This window comes from Argentina silus, assembly GCF_951799395.1.
Source record: "Argentina silus genome assembly, chromosome: 22".
NCBI classification, from domain to species: Eukaryota; Metazoa; Chordata; class Actinopteri; order Argentiniformes; family Argentinidae; genus Argentina; species Argentina silus.
Genome location: NC_139676.1, coordinates 9242053 through 9265630, shown reverse-complemented (window position 1 = coordinate 9265630; position 23578 = coordinate 9242053). Strand labels below are relative to the sequence as shown.

Sequence of the window (23578 nt, the reverse complement as noted above, 5' to 3'; positions counted from 1 at the left end):
GGCCCTAGCGAACCGGAACAAGTAGGAGCAACGCTTCCCTGCCTCGACCCAATGACTGGAGAGAGAAGAAGGGGGGGTGGGAAGGAGGGAGAGAGAGAGAGAGAAAGAGAGAGAGGCGAGTTCCATGTGTTTACCTACACACATCGCTGCACGACATTGTGAGGCTGTCAGTCCTTCGGCTCGCCTGGCTGAACGCGGTCAAGAATCCGTGCCAATTAGATGCGGTAGAACTTTCCCATATACGAGCTATAGCTGTTTGTTTGTGTAAACAAATCCCAGGCCTGACGGCTGACAGGGTTGTATACACAGCAATACAAGGAGATTAATCTTTCAATCCTTGATGTAATTAACAGTAGAACGTCAACAGCTTGCGGTCATTAAAAGCAAAGACCTCTAAGCTAGCTAGCTCGATTCATCACGTCACATATGTTTTATTGCCTCGAATTTTTTTAATCCTTCCTCATTTGAGCATCTCATGAGAAAATGAACCATTTTCACCTCTGGTGTGTTTATATTCTTCGCTCAGCACCCCAACCTCCCCGACCACCCCCACAACTTTCACCACCCCTCCTGTTGTCTTTACGCTGCTTTCTGTTATTTTTCGGAGTACTTTGGTGTCAGCGTTAGGCTCCATTATGTGAGGGCCGTGTTGGGCAATCTACAGCGGGGAGGTTCGTAACATAATGTAGAGGAGTCTTAATGGAAGTGTTATCAAGATGATCCAGATGTGAGATTCAGCAGCCCAGGAGTGGTCTAAAACCCCAGCTCAGAGTCACTTAGTGGACTTAACCACACACTTATCATCTATTAATCTTTCATTCAGGCCGTACAGGAATTCCCTATGCACAAGATGTTAATGTATCCATTGAAATTGAAAAAAATAATATTGAGAAAGAATGAACGTTTCTTGAAGTTTGAAGATTTTAATCATACAGATAAAGATTCGCATGTGCACAAAATGTATACAATACTGTAACATTGCAACATTTTCTGCTTCTGTTTCATGTCATGAATGTGGAAATGTGCACTATAATGTCCATCCCTGGTCCTCCACAGATACCTATACCATCACATTACTGTATCATGGATAGGGATCAGAAGTCCCTCTTGAACAACCTAAGTGCAGACATCATAGGAGAAATAGTACCAGTGTAATCTAGTGAGAATGTCACTATTTCCACAACCTTTTTTTCCAGGGCCAAAAGTGTCACGGTTTAGTCTTTGGTATGATGTGTGTGTGCACAGCATGTTGTGTGTGTGTGTGTGTGTGCGTGTCGTTTCATCAGTCTTCTGTTTTACCACCTCACATGCCGTGTTGATGGGAAATCCCAATGTGTCCCACAGAGACAAGCCTGCAGGCTATTTATGATCTTATAAAAACCACATGAGTAAGTAAGCGGACAGCAGTGTCCACAAAATGGACACCTGTAGAAACACCTATCATGATACATTCCAGATGATTTGATTGAATTTAGGTAATAGGTAATCCCACTCTCTTAACTGCAATTGAATTATCTTTATGTTGTTTTGGTCATCAATGGTCATTATGTTGTTTTGTCTTTATGATGTTTTGGTCATCAGTATAGCGTTTCATTGGTATGAACTAGTTAACTAGTTTCCTCCAGTTGTTGAGGCAGAAACCCTTTCAAATGGAATTTGGCGATGCACTATTTCTGCCCTAATTTATTAGCTAACGTGCTTATTGGCACATACAGTTGAGATGATAGACATATTGACCTAGAGACACTGTGCATTGTTCAGAGGTCGAAGTCAATACCTCATTTCCTCTTCTTGCTGACCTTTACGGGTGTGGTCAACCCCCCAATTACTCATGGAGCTCTTAGCCCCCCCGGTAGCCCCTCCTATAACGGGTGGGGAAGGTCAAACATCCCCTGATCCTCTCCTAATGGATGGAGCTCCCTTGAGCTGTCAATCATAGACATGTCTGAACCAATCAAGATGCTTGATTCTTCCCTCTGGGTTAGAGTTCCATTGTGAGTTAATTGGAATGGTGCAGCTTGCATCCATGATGTCATAATTAGGTCATCATCTTAGGAACGAAGAGGTGCATGTATGTGTCTTCTTGGGCCTATGGGGGATGTGTTCGTGAGTTATTGCAATGATTGAAATGTCAGTCAGATTACTTCAGATATGTTTTTTTGTGTTATATCCTTGTTAATCGAAGAATGTGAAATATAAAGGCCATGGCCCTCTAACTCAAGACAGTTAAGCCTGAAAAGTCATCTTTTGATTCTCTGTTTAAATCTATTTTTTGAGAAAGACATATACTGGACTGTACCTCTCATCTAAAAGAGATTATTAGATTGACTCTAACTGGTAGTTATAAGCTACACCATGTAGTATAGGGCTACCCCCTATGTAAGATAACAATACATGTTTTATTAAAGCAATATTCAGTCTTTGTGAGGGACCCAAGGGGGTCTTCCAAACGAAGGATCAACCAATATAGCGTTCAGCGCCTGCCTCAAGCGGGAGATTAATTTCCAATATGTCCACACGCAACTGAGAAGCAGCCAAGAACCTGACACGCTACGATCACCCAGATGTATCGCCTACGAGGAAGGTGGTGGAGTGTGTGACAACTGAAACCGCAATCTGTCAAGTCACAATTAAAAGGAAAAACGTTCCCCTTCGTCTCACATTTGGAACAGAGAAAGACAGGCTAGTTATCAGATAGTCGAACATATTTATAACACATGACTGCTAACATGCTAAGCTAATTTGATTATTTGATTATTTAACCTTTATTTATACAGGGGAAACACACTGAGACCAAGGCCTCTTTTGCAGGTGCACCCTGTTCACAATATAAATACAATTTCAAAACGACACATTATATATAAAATACAGCACAGTGCAATACAAAAATCAATACATCATATACAACCACAACATTATATGTCATATCAAGAGAATATATGATAATAAATGCCCCATGCTAGCTAGCTGCATCTGGTGTTCTGTATGGAATGCTAATGGTTTTAGCCACACCATGGGGAAGTCACGGTGTTGTGGCAGCATGATGGTTTAGATGGCTGCAGACACATGTACTAACAACAGTTCAACCTACTTACTGGTGCTTATTGACTTAAACAAATACATTTGGGTTTTATTTTACTTGAAAAACCGAGGAAATTAGGACAAAACGTTCTTACAGTATTTAAAAAAGTGACAGAATGTCAGCAGATGTTGAAATAAGGGTCATTGAGTGGTAAAAGTGGTATTTTTCTAGGTTTCTTTTCTGATTTCATGATTTTGGCCTTCCTTGATAGCGGCAATTTAAGTGAAATACAGATACAGTCAATTTGACAAAGCACACCTATATGTCAGCAACAAGTGATCCATCATCTGCTGCAACACAAGTAGATTGGACTACCTTGACACAATTCTGAATCAAGTCCAAGTCTGAATATCACATAACATCATCATTCACAACTCTCAGTGATCATATGGAAGTGATTGCCAGAGCGCAGAGGGAACCTATTTCCCCTTCCGAACATCCCCATTTATCATGATTTATAGCCAGTGTTGGACATCAGACAGCATTTGTGGGGCCTTTTGAAACTACAGTCTTGGTGGGAGTGGAGTGGGAGATCGTTTGGATAACTGACTGTAATGTTGCCATTTTATTTTTTTTCAGAACTGAATCGCCCGCCAGGTTTCTATTGTCTCAAAATCCCTCCTCTGCCTTAACTTTGTTGCACAACAACTCGCCGATCTCAGACTCTTGGTATTGCGTGAAAGTAGACACCGCCTACATCAAGACTCTCACCAACACTACATTCACGTTGGGATAATTACTAACTTCTATTTGAAGTTTCTCGTCAAGTTGATTGCTGCTGGCAAGACTCCATTCTTTGCACACTCAGAGATGGGGGACATTGTCCAGTTGTTCCATAGAGCCCCATGCCCTTGACCCTGCAGGGTAACTACATGGCTGGTAAGGCTTTTGTCACGGTCTGACAAGTGTTCTCTCCCCAGACAACATTTAATTACTGACTCACTCACAGGGAAGAAGAGGGAGACATGTTTTATGCCAAGTCCTTTGACTGGGTCTACCTACTGAGCCTTTAAAACAAAAAAAACACCAGAGTGGAGAGTTTGAGCTATTTGTTTATTTAGAGGGGAGTGATTTGTCTAGCCACGATGTCTGACAAGGTGGTATGGTCAACACAGTCCAATTAAATATGTAGACAGTGATCGGTTTCTGTTTAGGTATTAATTCAATACAGTGTTGAACTAAATACAGTATGTAGGACCTTTAGTGCTGCGTTATCTGCTACATCTGTCTATGTATAGAATAAAACATATAAAAACATACATCTATGTCATCACCTCAACATCCCATACAGTATAGAAATAGTGCCTTAAGTACATTCATAAAAGATCTTTCTCCCAGATAACACCAAACCACACTGCTGACAAATGAATGATCTGAAGGACAGACGTACTGTACACTTTCTAAGAGTAAGATAACAACGACACTGTTACTAATGTCAACAACTAAAAGCCAAGCTAGTGTTTAACCTTCTTCACAGTACGGAGTTGTCTGTTTGGACTGCTGACGCTCAGCGCCCGGGCCTCGTCGTCCATCACCCGTCGGTCTGATGTGGTTTCTGTACGGAGGACCGGGACGTGAGTTCCATAAAGCCGGGCTTGTGGTGAGTGGTGTTTCACTTCGTACGCCTGTGGTCGGTTGTTTATTGTTTTTGGCATCGAGCTCAGAGTGTTGGATTCAGATGTGATTATGCACGCTGGGTAAATCTGCAAGATTATGGTTTTCTTTTTTTTGCGGGCGGGGGCGGGCGGGGGGGGGCTGATGCTTTGGGTGTTTGAGATACTAAATCATTATTTTCAACCCTTCTCTCTCTCTCTCTCTCTCTCTCTCTCTCTCTCTCTCTCTCTATCTCCCCCCCCTCCCTTTCTCTCTCCTCCCCCCCTCCCCCCTCTCTCTCCCTCTCTCTTACTCTCTCTCTCTCCCTCTTTGGACAATGCCAAAGCAGGTGATATCATGTGTTGCCTACAACATGGACATAGTTTCCCTCTTGCTAAGCTTTCCTCTTTAAAACCCTTATAAACAGTCTGAGTGGCTACTTCAAGTGACCTGTCAGTCAAATGTCCATCAAGTGTGATCACACAAATTGCCTGACAAACTCAATAACTCAAAAATACAAACCTTTTAACAAAAGAAAGGATTTTCTACGATGGTGTTAATCAGTGTCCACTGTGCTGAAATCACAGAGGTGAGGTTTTATAATAATAAACTATAAAATCTATATATACTGTATATACATGGGACTTCCAGGAGCCGGTGTTTGGAGCCCCTGAGGAGAGGAGAGTTGGTCCTGGCTGCTGTGTAGGATATGTTCATGCTGAAACTCCAATCAAGGAGATCAACTGCAGAAGGGAACAATCTTCACAGTGTAATTCATCATCGGGACTGCAAGGTCATGAAATAACATCCATGGTTGGGGACGTGGTCTCTGGGCTATGTTTTATTAAGATAATATATACACTGACATCTGAATGAGTAAAATAAAAGCGGGCAATTTTGAATCGCTCCTCACTTGATGAGGACTTGCTGTACAGTAAATATACAGTAGGTTCTGTAAAGGATCAAGACGGAACCCAACTGGCTCGTCTGAGAAACGTCCCTCCGCGATAGGTCCTCGGGGGCCTAATTTTGAACTTGAAAATGTTTGTTGACTCAATCAAATTAATCGCGCTGGACCTCTGTGATCCACTGGCTGTTTTACTTCATCGGCAGAGTCACGCATGCTTACTTTGTGTGTGTGTGTGTGTGTCTAAGCTACATGTATGTGCGTGTGTGTGTATGTGTGTGTGTGTGTGTCTAAGCTACATGTATGTGTGTGTGTGTGCGCGTGTGTGTGTGTGTGTGTGTGTGTGCATGTGTGTATGTGTGTGTGTGTCTAAGCTACATGTATGTGTGTGTGTGCGTGTGTGTGTGTGTGTGTGTGTGTGTGTGTGTATCTACTAGGCTATGTGCATGTGCGTGTGTCAGGACATACTGTAAGTGTCCACCTGGATTTAGTAGGATCAGGGTATGCAAGCTCCCCTGCCCTCCCTAAGAAAAATGTTGAAAAAGAGCTTACACTTAGCAAAGCAGGAAATCAAAATAGGGAAATGAGGCAAGCTGGGTGGCTTATTTTACTGCCCCATTCAATTTCTCACTTTTATCCTGGTATTGTTATTATTTTTATAACAGCAAGCTCTGTGTTATTCTGACTTAATTAAAACTGGATGGAGAAAAAAGTATATTCTTGATGAAGAAGTATATTCTCCATGAAGAAGCTTCTCAAATAGACCCTTAGGGCTAGGCATTAGAGAGAGAGAGAGAGAGAGAGAGAGAGAGAGGGAGAGAGAGAGAGGGAGGGAGGGAGGGAGGGAGAGGGAGAGGAAGGAGGCTACTTCTCTTCACAGCTCTACCCTGACACCTACTGACCAGGCATTCCGTGAGGTCAGCTATGTAGACCGGGGTCCTCATGAATGAATCCGTTGTCTAACCTGATCCTGATTCTCACAGAGTTTAAAACACTAATAATATAACATCAGGAGCCTAAAGACCAGTAAAACGACACTAATCTACCCTCACGCCCTCATACCCACGTCCCCCAAGTCTGCACCAGCCGTGATCAGCATCTCTCATCGAAATAAAATCCCCAACAACCCCCCGATTACCTCAGATACTGTCAACCTCAGGCTTGTTTAACACACTGGCTCAACTTCACGACTCGTTTGGCCGGTTGGCGCTCAGCCTCAACGATCCTTTCTTCTTTATCCAGGCTGAACTGAACTGATTAAAGCAGGGCGTGTTTGATACCATTCCTCATTCCATTCCATGCATTACAATGAGCCCGTCCTCCCCCGATTTCTACCCCCACCAGCCTCCGCTGGATGAAAGGTGTACGACAGTGTGACACCTTCTCCATATAAAATAGTGACCTTGATTTAGGAGAAGATTAAAAAAAATCATAGTGATGTTTTGTCACGTCAGTAATGGGGCTCAGCCTGAGTTATTCCTCATTTATGGGGTTCATTAGTACGCCATCATCTGTATGAAGGGGGACTTTGTGGGGCTCTTGTGTTCAGTTGGCCCTGAAGTGAGATCCAGACTGGTGCCGTCTGGCTGTTAAATTGTCTCTTTAAGAATCTTAATTAACTGTCACAGTTCAGGATATGTTCAACTTTAACGACATATCCTTCATAAGCAGTCAAAATGATTTTTTTTTTACTATTTATTCACCGGTATTCACCTTCATTTCATAAGCAGTAAGTATTTTCTCTAACAACCCCAGGCCCATAGGTTAATATTTTCATATTGAAATAATAGTTTCCCCTGCCTGTTTTATATGCAGGACGGTCGAAGGTTTATGTAAGCTTTAATGTGTCAACCGTGCAGAGAGCTGACATGGTTTTGATTGGCCTGTCATCGCTGAGTTGTATTTAAACACAGGAGACGTCAGAGAGAGTTGAAAACCAATACTCCCAGACTGCATCGCAGGTTCGTTAATGGTCTTGCTGGTCTCCCCCCATGACGAGTACAGACCTAAACCTAAACAGGATTATGGGGGTTGTCAATACAGTCCTTATGGGAACCTTTAAGATGAACTCTATGTCACACTATGAACATGTTTTTAAAGCCTTTTGATGGGATTTGCTAATCAGATGACCGTGGCCATTGTAATGATGTGATGGTTACCGTGGAGATGTGTTACTAGTGGGCGCCAGTGGGAGTGTCCCTTGAGTCTATTCCTCCAAACCAGGAACTAGCGAACGGTGCCCCCAGTGTCACCACCAATTACGCTGATAGGAAAATAATTAATTTATTCCCGCTCTTTCTCAGAGTAGCGTCCATTTCCACATAAAGGCGTGGAGCGAAGTGGGGCACTTCGGAATATCAGGTTTACATCTAATTGAGTAGAAATAATAAACGTTCTAATAAGCGTTCTAATAAAAAACTGCTGGCCGAGGGGAACCGTGGGGACGTTAGCGCTGCCCTGGGTCTCTCCGCTGACAAGCTGATCCCGTGTGTTCGGCGCCGTACTGTAAAAATGTTTGCGGTAACACTTTGCACTGTTGAGATGTACAGCACCGTGACAGGCTTTCTGGAGGGTTGTTATGAGAGAACTTGTTTTTACTGTGTGTGTGTGTGTGTGTGTGTGTGTGTGTGTGTGTGTGTGTTTGTGTCTGAGACAGGCTATGCTGTGGGAGTGAGGTCTTTATGGGCCTAGGGTCATTTCTGCTTTATGTTCGCCTGTGGGTGTGTAGCGCTCATTGTAACCTTGTGAAGCAAGGATCCATGGAAAAGGAGTCACTTGCAAAGAATCAATCATATTTCGTCATCCCTGCTCCATGCAAGGCCATCCAAGAGCCATTTATATTTGACTCTGATTCATGCTGTAGATGATTCATCAGTTCATTTGACAGTAGTTGTGACATGGAATAATCCCCTGCCATGGAATTATCATGTATAGTGTTCGCAGTCCACTTATGAAGTCATGGTGGAATTCAGACCTCCTGGCCTAAGGTTTGACCTCAGGTTTGAAAAACAAACTGTAAGAAAAGTTAGTCGTCTTTTGGAACTGAAACAGAATGACGTATGGTGTGTAACTGAAGTGTGAAAAGTAGCTGCTTCGCTTCGCCAAGAGTGTAACCAAAAAAAAAGAGTTGAGAATGAAATGAAGGATCTGATTAATCAATTACATATAGCATAAAAGCTAAGTAGCAACAATATATGCTAAGTAGCACTCCAACTACAGCAGCTACTGTTGTATTTAAACCTGTGGTCATAAACCCTAACTGTTTTATTACATTAACCATGGTGCTTAACAAAAATGTCTTAGCAAAGTAAACTAGGAGTAGTCTATGACTTCCTACCAATTCCCTGCTGGGTCGGAGCATATTGTTTATGACCGATGATGATGTGCATAATGTCAACATGGCTTCGGTCCAAATAGTAAAAATAAATATTGTATAGAGTAGGTAGAGAATCCATGACCCTTTATGAAACGCATATACACTAATGTCCTTTGGGACTGATATTGTAGAAGGCCCACTGTAGGAATTGAAATATAGCCAGTTAGAATTTGGCTATTCATATGCCCCATTAAAGTTTCATTGATGCCTAAATTGCCTCAATTGGGGAGAATAAATCATTTCTAAATGCTCGAGAACATGTTATCCTAGTATCTGTATAAGCTTGTTGCCAGTGTTTGGTGAGATTTGTTTAGAATTTCATCAGCATTTCAACCTGTTCTTAATGTTCTTAATTTTCCGTGAAGACAAATATATACGTTTGACTAGTGACTACCATTCATCATCTCTGTTTGCGGTCTGACGAAACACTTGAGAATGATTGGAGAATGATGGCACGATACTGATTTAGAAAACAGATTTGAAGAGCTCATGCACTCTAAACCTGTAGAATGCCTTGCTCAAGTGTCCCTTCAAAAGAGAATGTAGCTGAGATGCAATCTGTACAAGGTTGTACATAGAACATGGCTTTCTCAGTGATAAGGTAATTGTGTTGTGTGGTTCATGGTTTGACAGTTAACAAGTGGTATTCATTTCACATAAACACCATCTATCTTTTTGAATATTTTCTTCTTTGCTTCAGCGTACGTATTTCAATAGGTCATGTTATTGAATTCTCCCTCTTGTACTGCACTGTATGTGGTTTTAACCTATAACCTGGTTTTAACATTTAAAAGTACTCTTAAGAGATTACTTTTGGAGAAAATATCATTATAAAAATCCATATACTGGTACTTTTTTAGAGCAGTTGTAACAATGTAATTTGTTATCGCTGTGAATATCTCACAGCATGCCAATGTACACCTGGGGGATATGGAGGGAGGATATAATTGGTCTTCATGATCAATTGACCATCAACTAGCAACCAATCGCATCCTGGAATTTCCATACGTAATACTGGGTGCTTGTGTGAACCTGAAGCACTCTGCGTTGGTGCTGTAAGCAAAGCACATACTAACTAAATGCAATGAAAACATTTAAGATTTAACAACGTTAAAAAAAGGTTTATTGACATTCATTTACATCAAATTACATTAACAGTGAAGCTAATTGCAATTCTGTTCCAATATCAAAATCCCATTGGATGATCATGCCTGACTATTGTATGTATTCTCTCTCCACCTCTCTCTGCCAGTTAACCACGGTGGTCTCACTGCCATCAATTCACTACATATTTTAGATGTTGACAGGAGAGCGTTAGATGAAATACTCCCTTTTTGCACAATGTCCAGAGCTCCAGGCCTTCAAGTGGAGCTCCACAACCGTCTCCTGCAGCTGCCAGAGGCTTTACGAGAGTAGCCCCACCAGTGTGTCCCGTCTCTGGGGACAAAACTCTATACCCCCCCCCCCCCCCTCCATCCCCTTCTCTCCACGCTTGGACGACTGTGCTCACTACCGTGAGCTGTAGCGTATGTGATTTCACTGTTTGGGTTGGCAACTGCTACCAAACCTGTCTGATTTTGAAGGAAAGCCTGCTGGATAGTGTCGAAAACAAGGCATCATAGTGCAACTATTAGAAAAATTCCCCTGGAGCAAGCACTCTTTGATATCCCTGTGTTTGTGCGTGCGTGCGTGCGTGCGTGCGTGCGTGCGTGCGTGCTCATGTTCATCATTGTGCCTGGATGTTATGCAGCTGTATTTGATTGATATCACTCTCAAACCTCTGTGTGCTTTTGAACCATTCTTCAATGTAACGTCATTTGATACAGCACTGCAGTCTCTCTGATGGGGCCTGTATGCTTGTATGCAGGCCTTTGCATGCTCCAACTCTGATTTCCTTCGATCCGATTATTTGTGCGTGGTGGCCCATGCTATAAATACAAATATAATATCAATAATAATATAAATAATGAATTCATTCAATAATATCAATATAAAGTAACTAAATCTAGTTTTTAGTAACTGAAACCTGCATACAGAAGGGTCCCTTAGGACAAGAGCCATCTGGTGAGAACCACTAGTACAGTATGAGACATGAGGGTGAGAGCCACACTGGGTGTCTCGTGGTGCATCAGCAGAAATCCTGCCTCTTTCCCGTGGCCCACCCTGTGAAAACACGAGTCAAGTCACATTCTTCCAGCTGCCACCATGCGAGAGATGTCCGTCTATTTTTGGCCCGCAGCTCCCTTCCACATACATGATTCCCCTGGAGTGTCCGCGACGTCGTTTCCCAGAGTTCTATGTATACATGTGTCCTGGTTCTTCTTTATTTGTCATACGGGCACTCGCTCCCAGATCAAACGCACTGCACTCCGCTGCGCTACTGTAGGTTCCCAGGGACAAGTGGAACAGTCCGTGTATCTTGTCAAGAAATAGCAAAGACAGGCCCAAGTTTGGAAACTCTACTGCAGGGTGTAAATCATAAGATTTGTGTTTCTGTGTGAAGACTTATTGAGTTGTTTCTTGCTACTATGCAATGATTTAAATGTCTTGAGGATATGAGTAGCGGGTGATTACTGCACAGCAGCTTGACTAATGGCATGATTCCACACGATTAGGAGTTTGGAAATGTTAAGAATCAGCGTTTTTCTGACAAAACATAGGGTTTAAAAGACGTTATCGTGTTGACTTGTTTTTGGATTTCCAGCCACAAATCCCATGCAAGCATGCCAGATTGAATCACTTTGACTTGACACTCATCATACACTTGGTCAGTACGCATCCTCTCCAGAGAACAGCCATGGAAAAACTCCCAGACCACAACTGCTCTGGAGCTTCTCCAGTGTTATAGCTGCCCAACCTTTCGCCTCGTGTTTTCGAAACATGTTTTCAGTCAGATATTCTCCTCTCACGTCTGACAGAAATGAGATGCCAGCCATTTTGAGGAGTTCAAGGTCACTTTGAGTTTCTTCCGACGTATTGCCTTTCGAGAACTCCTTAGCTCAGCAGATATAAAGCCAGATATGAGAGAAATGGACGTCTTTGCTTACATTTCCTTTGGGCTCTGAGCCACGTTTATACCTTTAATGCATTAGGTGAAGCTTCATAACATACAGTGCATACTCTGCTGCTATTACATAGGAGAGACTGAGAGCATTCGTATGCCTTTTGAGTGTTCCACAATATGATTTCTTTCTCCCATCCCTGTTTGTACTTCGGCCAAAAGCACTTATTTGACAAGACTCAAGAGGATGCGATTCCATTTTGAGAGCACTTTCAAATAGATCCACATTCCTTCAGACGGAGATCCACAGATAGCCGTCGTACAATATAAAAAAAACTGTCCCATCCGGATAAACATTCCGTATGGTAATGAATAGATAGAATGTTTCCATACTTGAATTAAGAGATGAAAGGGTTTGAATTTTACATTCAGAGATCATATGCACTTTCTGCAAGAGCGGGGCTGGTTGATAATGTGTCTGGCCTAGAGGGCCACTTCCCAAGTGGATGGTCATGGAGTCACCAACAGCTGTAACATGTTCATTAACCCTCCCAAAGTCTAACCCCCTTTTCCCTAACAGATATGTTTATAACATTGTAACAACAATCAAGTAACAATAACAATAACAATCAACCCATTTTCTTAACCAGACCAGGACTATTGGACTCAGCGTACCACAGCTGGGGTACAGCTCCATGCAAAGCAGAGGTGACAGAATCTCCTGGATGGAGCAGGAGAGGAAGGAAGAGGACAGCTCCTCAACAAAGAGCTGTCAGAGATCTGGAGATCAATGGTGCCTCAAAGGATGGATTTAGACGGGGAGAAGCCCATTCTACCACATGACCTTTGGCTGTACTTGCTTTAGATCCTCATTGTAGAAGCACATGGAATACAAGTATACATTTACGGAATACAAGTGATACAGTTGGAAATTGTGAAAGGATTGATGGAAGACAACCTTTTCCATTCATGATGCTGCCTTTTATTTCCATGTAGCTAATTATAGTGTCATGATCAAACCACATTTATTAAACTTTAATTAGACTTTAATTGAACTTTAATCAGTCAATACATTTGACGGTTCCTCCATGAGCTAAAACATGATCTTTCCAAACAATACAATTCCTGGCCAGTCTCGGACAGACTTCAAATTCAGCCTCAACAGTGTTTATATCCGCCTGTGTAAAGCGTTGACATTTTAGCACTTATACAGCCTGTTGATCCTCAGGATGTCAGTATCAGACAGCTCCGATCTCTGCCCAATGGACACAGAGGCATCAGGGATGGGTGTGATGGTTTTCTTTCCGATCTGCTTGTTGAACGCATACTTGTCATAATGCATAATGGAAGCGTAGTCATAGGGAGTGTCCAGGTTGTTAGTGTCCTGTTTGTTAAAGTCGCCCTTTGCAGGGGGCCAGATATTCTCCCAGTTGATCCTGACGTACTGGTCCCGGTCGCTCCTGGTGTGCTCGTGGTAGAAGCCCAGGGCATGGTTCAGCTCGTGTTGGATGATACCATTGTAGATGCAACCCTTTTTATTCAGAGAAATGACCTGCACACCTCCAGTTTTCCCCAGGGAAGAGAAGCATCCGGATTGGCTCACGATGCTGAGGTAGTCGGCCTCGTTGCGGCGTGGGACAAAGCGCACGCAGGTCTTGGCGTGGAAGACGCTCATGGCATCGGCGATCTTCCTCCTGGCGTCGCTGCGGAACTCAAAGCTCAGCTTGTATGGAACCTCGACTTTGCCGTTAGCGGATTTCTCCCAGATGCAGTCTGTTTTCCCCCAGCAGTTGATGGCCGTCCTGGTTTTGGGGAATAGGACATCTCCTTCCATCAGCAGCTCAGTGGAGTCCTCATTGGCCTCCAGGATCCTGCTACTCAGTCCCACCACATCTTCTGGGTCATCAGTGAAGACCAGGTCCTCAGTGCCCCCAGATCCAGTGGTGTCCTCCTCTGTTAGATGGTGTGCCTGTGAGAGGCCCAGCAGAAGCAGCAGGATGCTCAGAGAGAGAGGGTGGAGAGGAGACATTCTCTGGATGACCTCTCTTGTTGAGGCTGTGGAGATGAGATAGCTTCCAAGGCTTCGTTGTTGTATCAGTCCAGTCAGGTCATGGCTTTTATACACCACCTCTGCAGGTGTGTCTTAGGGGGGATGGGTCAGGGGATTACAGGTTAGGGTCTGGTCTTCATGTCTTGTATACACGCCGTATGGGAGTACCTGATAGCCAAGCCCACTGTTTCAACAAGGTGTTAATCTAAGGTGGTCAAATTGCACAACATTACAGTATACCCACTGAACGCACTTAGTTTTAGTTTACACAGGGTGTGACAAACACACAAGGAGGACCTCTTTTAGCCACGCTGTTTTAAACAGGACTTAGTGAACAGGTGTTCTCTTGCTGCTATTGCACAACCATGTCAGACAGTCAAGTAAACAAGTAAGTAAGCAAAGCATCTCTCTGTCTCTCTCTCTGCTGCATGTCTCCCAACATTGAATGCAAGAAGTATGTTTACAATAGTGTGTATGTTTTGGTACAGTACAGTATGTATTTAGGTTGGCGTTGAGAATGTAGGGAAATCAGTATATCAAACAAACATTGTCATTGGAGTCAATTCCCTCTTTGGGAGCTATCTAGGCACACACTGTATGATACACACACACACACACACACACACACACACACACACACACACACACACACACACACACACACACACACACACTCCTACTCGTAAGCCCTTCATGCCCTGTTTAATAAACCCTGATTATAATTGCCCCATCCATTGGGGCAGTTGCGGCCATTGTGGCCTTGCAAGCATTGAGGTCCTGATCTTACTGCGTACAAAACATACACCCATGGCAGATGGTTCTGTACATTAAAATCAGCAAGTGGAAACAATTTGAATTGATTGAGTAATCCGGTTTAGGTAAATACATAGTTTAAACAGCCCTAGCTAATCATTCCAATCCTGGCTAAAGACATTGTATTGAATACCACCAGCCGTAGTCTCTTTGTCTGGACTAGTGTTTGTAGTGCAATGGTCCAGTGGAGAGGGAGGAATGCTGTTGTTGATTCCCTCAGACGCCACGGTGGCTCTGCAGAGATCCTAAAATGGTGGTGTGTTGGAAAGGGTGTAAGTGGGTGGCATGCTGTATGGATGAGGTAAACCCAACGGTTGGACAGGCATGGGCCACACTTTTTCTGCCTCTCTCTCTCTCTCTCTCTCTCTCTCTCTCTCTCTCTCTGTGTTGTGTGTATGTATGTATATGTGTATACTGCATGTGTGCCTGTGTGTATCCATCTGTGTTCCATGTACGTGTCTGTATATATGTACATGTGAGCCCACTGACACTCTCTCCCTCCTCCTCTAACCATGTCATCAGACATGGCCACTGTTCCACTGTTCCACTGTTCCACTGTTCCACTGTTCCACTGTTCCACTGATATGATTCATCACGGCTGCAGAGGCTCCAGAGGTGAGGGAGCGAGGATAGGTTTCTGTTATCTCCTCTCCTGATGTATGGCCTTGGACCTGACACATGGACACTGTCCATGCGTTCTGCTTCACACACATTACATTGTCTGAGAGACCACCTTGGCACAACCTTGGGATATTGAGGAATATATGGCCTAAAGTTTTGTTTTGTTTTTCTCCGTTGTATACAGTAGGCTTACAGTATATGACAGGATAATACATATTGCACCCTTCATAGTAGTAAGGCCTAGTGAAATATTATGCTTGACTATAGTCTCTTTTATCAACATCACCCTATTTTCCCAACATTCACATAGTACATTCATTAGATAACCAGTTGTCCGAAGATCAAAGACTGTTTTTCGTATGTATTAAAGATTGTAGATTCATATCACTTTTAAAAAGTGCGTAGTCTATTTGTTTTACCTTTGACTTTTTGTCTGCTTAGCAACATGATAAATGACCTTTTAATCTTACCATAATCTACTATAAAGCTATTTAGATTATAGGTTCATCGTGGTACTCCATCATCGTGTGTTTTCCACTACCATGTTTCTATATGACCTTACCGTCTTGTGCCATGTTTAGTTTAATACACGCTTGACAGCTCTTGTTGTATAGCAGATATAGCCCCGTGCTACGCTTATCACACACACACACACACACACACACACACACACACACACACACACACGCACGCGTGTGCAAACACACACACACACACACACACACACACACACACACACGTACTACGCTTATCACACACACACACACACACACACACACACACACACACACACACACACACACACTCCACACACGCACACAAGGGAGTTGGCCTTCATTATCATAAAGATTAATATAACTTTAATGGGGTGGATGATCAAGACAGAGACGGTTGCTACCCACTGTGTGTACTATAGATAAAGATGTCAGTGTAAACGGGATGGATGGGTTTTACACTTCTCTATGGACTACAGATGGTTCCGTACCACGGGAGGCTGCTGGAGGTAGAAATCGGAGGACTGGCTCATTGTTGATATTTTCATCATATTTTCTGCCAGTTATCAGGCAGTTGGTGTTCATCCGTAAGTGAAAATACACAGTACTGTTTACATTGAAGACCACTCTTATGTCTGCGTGTTGATATGGTACAGCCCCACCTTGGGATGTGGGCTGAATCAATGCCCGTCTGAATCTCTCCAGCCATTTCTGTTCAGGCCTTCTCTGGCCAGCAGCAGCTCAGAGAGAAGAGGGCTTGCAGGGACTGTGTTTTACCAAGCCTCCCTTGTCGGCCTGTCAGAGATATGAGTATTAATGGACATCTGATGGGTTTTGTTCAGATAACAGAACGGACTTACAGACGTACAATGTCACCATGCCAAAGTGTGTATCACACACACACGCACACACACACACACGCACACGCACACGCACGCGCGCACACACACACACACACACACACACACACACACACACACACACACACACACACACACACAACCACACACACTCAGACACACACACACACACACACACACACACTCACACACACTCACACACACACTCACACACACACAGACAAGGGAGTTGATCTTCCTGACAGAGTGTGTTTGGATAAGTAAAAAGCACGGACTGTGGGTACTCTGAATGATGACAGCACACACAGACACAGATCAGGGTATTTGTGTGGGCTGTCAAGCATCCCCCATGGCCACACACACACACACACACACACACACACACACATTCACACTTTTGTCTGAGAGAGGAAACCACGGAGGAATTAAATCACAAGGGAAAAACTACCTTTACTTAGTTTGCCCTGAAAAGTCCACACTTCACAGACAATACGGGAGAATAACGGAACGTTTTATGAGAATGACCTTGGGCTTTTGATAAGATTCTGGGCAAAGCCATTTGTTTACAAATATGTAATTCACTCGCATTCAGTTTAATGTTTTGTGTGGAGTGTATATTCAATAAAAAACACCACATTGTTCCCATTGTGTGCTGGTTCTCTTGTGACAAAGCCCCAGAGAGAGGCAGAGCTGGGTGGTCTGGGTGGTCTTGTGTTCGCGACACGTTTCTGCATTCACTCATTCTAAGTGTGAACCAATTAACTTAAGTAGCACAATGTGACGAGGGGCCAAATCTCTCCCCTGTGGCACATGCATGCATGTAATGTAATGTACAAACAAACAAGACCCAACAAGACTTTGGGTCTGTTACGGCAGTTATGAGGTGCATGCTCTCGTCAGAATTTCCGCTAAGACATGGACTTCATCATGTCACAAAATCAACAGAAAAAACACGACTGTTAAAATCTCAGTTACTGTTTAAAAAATGCAGACATTGAGAAGAATCACATCTCATGGATTTAAATCCAAGAAATCCTTTACTAGATATTCAGCCTGCATATATCTCAGTCCACTGACAACCATATCTAGCAGGACTAGGATTCCTCATGAATTCCATGCATTACAATGAGCCCGTCCTCCGATTTCTACCTTCACCAGCCTCCCCTGATTCAGCCTGTAACCATCTACAACAAGTGTCCTGCTTAAGGTCTGCAGGCAGTTCCCACACTGTCTCCATGGTCCACTTGCTTAACAGTATTTACAACCGCGGGCCAAAATAGAAGGCTTGTCTAGCCTCAGGGGGTTGAGGAGGGCCTTGGTGCCCAGCCAACAGTGCATTGAGCTGGGCTGAGAATGAGCACAGGCCGGGGTGCCCCTGGGTGGATCCATGCCCCGGTTGTGATGAGTTATGAGTTATGACAGCTATGTGTAGCTCTGTGGTGTGATTCATAGATGCAGCAGAGTCCAGCATCGTTGGATCCAGCATCACCAACTGAATTCTTCCCGACAAAAGTAAAGCAAGACGTCAATCAACCTCCGGTCCGCTCCCTCTTGGAAAGGCGCTCGCTTGTTCATGTCTAGACAGACCAGCCGATAGATAAAGAAACTTACATTTTGTGATTCATGAGGTTTACACACATCTCCTCCACATCTGGCACGAGGTATACACTCCCTGGGGGGGTTCAGTTAGTATCTTCATCTGACCTCTGCCCAGTAAAGCCTAGGATTGAAACAGGACTTCTCTAAATTATGTTTTTCTATATTATGAGATCATGGCAAGTTATATTGTTTATGAAAACAGGGATTTTCATAAATAGTAATGAAAATATGAATTATACAGCTCAACATAAGCTCAGTTGGATATGTATAGGTGAAAGCTAACTCTTGGCATGTCATTTAACGTACTCACGCATGCACACACACACACCCCATTCCTTACGCACGCACACACACACACGCACACGCACACGCACACACACACCCCACTCCTTACGCTTACGCACACGCACACACACACGCACACACACACACACACACAGCAGCTATGTATGTACTGTACTGTATGCGCGGGTCAGACAGGGTCATGGAGGCAGTGCATTAACTAGTTTTATGGGTCATGCACCGTATAAAACCTGCTCTTTGATAGTTTCACAGGGACCTGCTGTGTATGACAATAACATGTATATGGATCTAATTGGATGGAACAGCATTGACAGCGGGAAGCATTAAATCATACAGATAAACAATGTCTTGTCTAGCTGCTCCTTTTGATTGGTCCACAGTGGCTCTTTTCTCAGCGAATCTCAGCAAGGTTACTGTTTTGTTTTGTTATCGGTCCCACATATCTCTGCTAATGGATTCCATTTGTAAATAATCCCTGAAGCCAATATGTCGGCACTATAAAAGTCACAATTCAATATTCGTTGAAGTACATTAGCTGACACGGTACGGTATGTTCTTGTGAAACCCACCGGTCTAAAACGTGACGCCCTGCCTGAAATGACAACATTTTTACCAGGCAATGCCAGTGCTCACAAAACAGCCTCAGGGATACGTGTAACATGCGACGTTTGATTACAACGATATGATTGGATGCAGAGCATATATCAGTCATGCACCCATACGGGATGAGGAGAGCGGAAAAATAACGTGTACCCTCTGCGCCATGTTTAAACAGTACCTCAAGCATTAGAACTGACATGTGTAATAAATCAATGGAGAACCTTCGCATTGAACCGGGCGAAAACAAATGTATCATGTCGAGAGAGCTAATTCCCAACCAGCCATTACATAAACATGGAGCAAGGGTGGGGAGGGGTGAGGCCGCGGGTGAGGGTACTGGGTGGGTGAGGAGCGGGGTAGAAGTGGAGGGGAGGGAGGCAGTAAGGGGGTGAGGTGATGGGTGATGGGTGAGAGAGGTGGGAAGGGGGTGAGGTAGCAGGAGAGGGAGGGGGGGGGGGAGGGGGGAAGAAGCTGGATAAGAAAAGTGAGGCAAGGGATGAGGAAGGGGGAGTGGGTGGCAGTGGGTGAGGGAGTGGTGGGTGAGGAGGGTGAGAAAAGGGGTGAGGGAGGGCATTAACGATGACTAAGAACATCATGCCACACCAAAAAGCTGGCGCTCTCATAGAACATGTGGTTTATTTACGCTGGAAGCACATCAAGCACAATAGGTTTATACAAACAATTAACTCAGACACTTTCCCTTCCTGTAAACTGAATTTGTGGCCCCTGCCCAAATAAACGGTATTAACAGTTCCCACATGTACACACTTAGTGGTTTGAGGACAGGAATGTTAAACCTTCACGTGGCGTCGCATGTCATGCCAACTCTTAATCTAGCGGTGGCGCATTCATTGGGGTGTGAGTAACTTATCACGTTTTAAAAGTGTTAAGATGTGAACAGAAAGGAAGAGGGGGGACACTATTGCGATATTAATTGTGTCATTCCCACGGTAATCACCCTGGGTATAGTTTATCCAAAAAGGCCACTAAAATAAACCTTCCTCATCTTAATGCCATAGACGTGCCCTTAAACAAAAACAGTCCAGCTACGCCATATCCTCCAATATGACTGGAATATTAAACAGTTTTAGTAGAGGAATAAACAGATATTTAAGTGCCAGTGTCACGCTTGATTTCCTTATCAGTCAATCTCTCTCCATGGTTGTTAAGCTTTACGTCTACTTTACGTCAACTGTATCGTAGAATATAGGTTATAACTGTCACTCAAATGCAAGTATGCAATATAGACAGAGATGCAGTGTATTGCCTTTAGGGGCACTCAAGACTTACCAGTGGATCATGGGGATACTGCCATCTAGTGGATAAAACCCTAAACGATTCCTTCAAACTCCACCAAAGTTTTAAAGTTTTATGGTCATACTGTATGTACTGGTAATTGGATACAGTGGGGGGCGTATTACAATAAAATGACACTGACAATGACCCATATAGGCTGGGTCCCATTGAAAGGTGTAAGACACTTAAATAAACTCATCAAATCTAAATAATTAAATATACACAATAACACAATTGCAGTAATACAACGTCCACTACTGTTTGTCTCATAACAACACTTCTTCAGGATGACGGAGGAACAGAGGCACATTGACCAGGATGTTGTATCCCACAGTCCAATATTGAATATATACACTACCAATTCAGCATTACATTTGTGTTTCCAGTAATGTATATGCATTAAACCATTTACAATATACACTCACCGGCCACTTTATTGGTACTAAGGGGCCCAAAGTGTGCCAAGAAAATATCCCCCACACCATTACACCACCACCACCAACCTTTGAGTTACTGTTGCCTTTCTGTCATCTCGAACCAATCTGGCCATTCTCCTCTGACCTCTGGCATCAACAAGGCATTTTCGCCCAGAGAACTTCCGCTCACTGGATATTTTCTCTTTTTCGGACCATTCTCTGTAAACCCTAAAGATGGTTGTGTGTGAAAATCCCAGTAGATCAGCAGTTTCTGAAATACTCAGACCAGCCAGCCTGGCACCAACAACCATGCCACGTTCAAAGTCACTTAAATCACTTTTCTTCCCTATTCTGATGCTCGGTTTGAACTTCAGCAGGTCGTCTTGACCATGTCTACATGCCTAAATGCATTGAGTTGCTGCCATGTGATTGGCTGATTAGATATTTGCGTTAACAAGCATTTGAACAGGTGTACCTAATAAAGTGGCCGGTGAGTGTACGTCTAGTGTCTGTGTTGCTTGTAGCCAACAGTAGCGGGAGGGTTGTTAACCAATCAGTCTCGGTCATGACGGTCAAATAAGCAGCAGTGAGAGTTTGTCAGGAAACTATTTCTCCCACGTTCCATTGGTTTACAGAGGGGAGAGAGAGAGAGAGGCGCTTAATATCCCCCCCACCAACAGTGTCTGGAGAATTCACTCTCATGACCCCCTTGTGCGTAATCTCTCTCTCTGTCTCCCTGTCTCTGTCTCCCTGTCTCTGTCTCCCTGTCAGTCTGTCTCTCTCACTGTTCTCTCTTTCTCACTGTCTCTCTCCCTCATTCTGCCAGTCTGTCTGTCTCTCTCTCTCTCTCTCTCTCTCTCTTTCTCTCTCTCTCTCTCTCTCTCTCTCTCTCTCTCTCCTCTCACTCTCCAGGCTTGGTGCCAAACTCATCACAATAAAGATGGTGGGATATCAACAGGAAACCCCAAGAGTAGAATAGGAAATAGAAATTGTTTATTAAACGTCTGCAGGGACACACTATTAATACATATCTGGCACTCTACGAGAGAAGGGACTTTGATACAATCAAAAATAGTATTGTAGATGGCGTGGAAAATATGTTATACATGATGGGATTGTTCAAGAAGTATATAAAAAACCCAGTTTTTTACCATTAACAGATATGGACAGTAGGTCTGCTGTGGCCAGACCTATGAACTACAAAAACATACAACCTCATGTCAAATGTCCACTGAGAGGGTTTACAGCAATTGGCATTATGTAGCATTTGCAATTGTCCATACAGTATGTGTCCTTGACAGTAATGTTATCATGGAATTTCCCAGATAGTGATCAGCTACATCGGCTAACTTTATAACCTGGTAAAGCCATGAGACACAATATGGCCACTGTAAAGACAACGTCCATCATGTTCATTACATACTGCACATAATGCTGCATTCAATTGCTCCTCGGAAACTCTGAGCTTCGCACCAACATTTAGTATTGGATTTTGCATAGGGCTCCTTATTGGCTAATTCTGAGGTAGCGCAGAGCGGGAAACTAGAGACGCAGAGTCAGAAATGTCTGAGTTCCGTAGTTCCAAGGAGGAGCAAATGAACGCAGCATAATATCCCAGCCTCTCCTCATCTTCTCTTGTCAAATTAGAGGCTGAATATATTGTATTGATGTGTGTGTGTGTGTGTGTGTGGGGGGGGGGGGGGGGGGGCATTACGTAATACGGGTTGCGTCCCAGTGTGAAATGAAGCATGAAGCATGAAGTCTGGGGAGAAGGCTTCCTTTGTTGCACTCTGGTTGATGCTGCCATGGTCCACTGACACCATGGATACAGTCTGGTAGTAGAAAGGCCTTGACAATGGCTGTCAGTCAGTATTTGTGAACAACGCACCATAGTTTAGCAAACTAAGCCACCTAATATACTGTACTATATGTACTGTACGTCATTCAGTCAACATATTTCTCTCCTTTTCCCCAACAGATCATGAGAAATGTGAGCAGCCAGTGTACTCATGTACAGCCAGTGCACTGTGTGTGTGTGTGTGTGTGTGTGTGTGTGTGTGTGTATGAGAGGAACAACCCACTTGTCATTATGATGTTCTCACTTTCAAGAGAGCTTCTTAGATTGCCATGCGTCTTGTTTGTGCTGAGAGTGGTGGCAGGCTGGTGTTGGTCTGCCAGAGATAAGAGGTTGCCCAAAGTTGCTCACTCTTTAAGCATTGTAGCGGCGCACCACACAGAGCCTGACAGAAGTTGGCCACCTTCCACCCCTCCACCCCTCCGCCCCTCCTTCCCTCACTGTCCCTCAAAGATGGAGAGAATAGTCATGTGTAAACAGGGGGTGCAGAGAGGGGGGTAGGGGGGTAGAAGAACTAAGGGGTACAAAGACTGGGGGGGGGGGCGACAAAAGTGGGGCGAGTTTCCACAGCGACGGAGCCCAGCCTGTTGGGTCACATGACTGGGGCTATTGAAAGTCGGCAAGCGGAGCTTGAAGCTGGGGATCAGTTCATGAGCGGGACGCCAATGTCAACAGCATGAGTGGGGACCACAACCACAGTACGACGACCGCA

At 43.9% G+C, this 23578-nt stretch overlaps 1 protein-coding gene across 1 annotated transcript; it reads right to left on the bottom strand.

The window, feature by feature from the left end:
- Positions 1–13157: 13157 nt before the first annotated feature.
- On the bottom strand, positions 13158–13988 carry LOC310822064 (hatching enzyme 1.2-like; the record flags this gene model as incomplete). The annotated part of the gene is made up of 1 exon (XM_083694354.1): positions 13158–13988. One exon carries the CDS (start codon positions 13986–13988, stop codon positions 13158–13160), a length of 831 nt encoding a protein of 276 aa, XP_083550480.1.
- Between the last annotated feature and the right edge of the window lie 9590 nt (positions 13989–23578).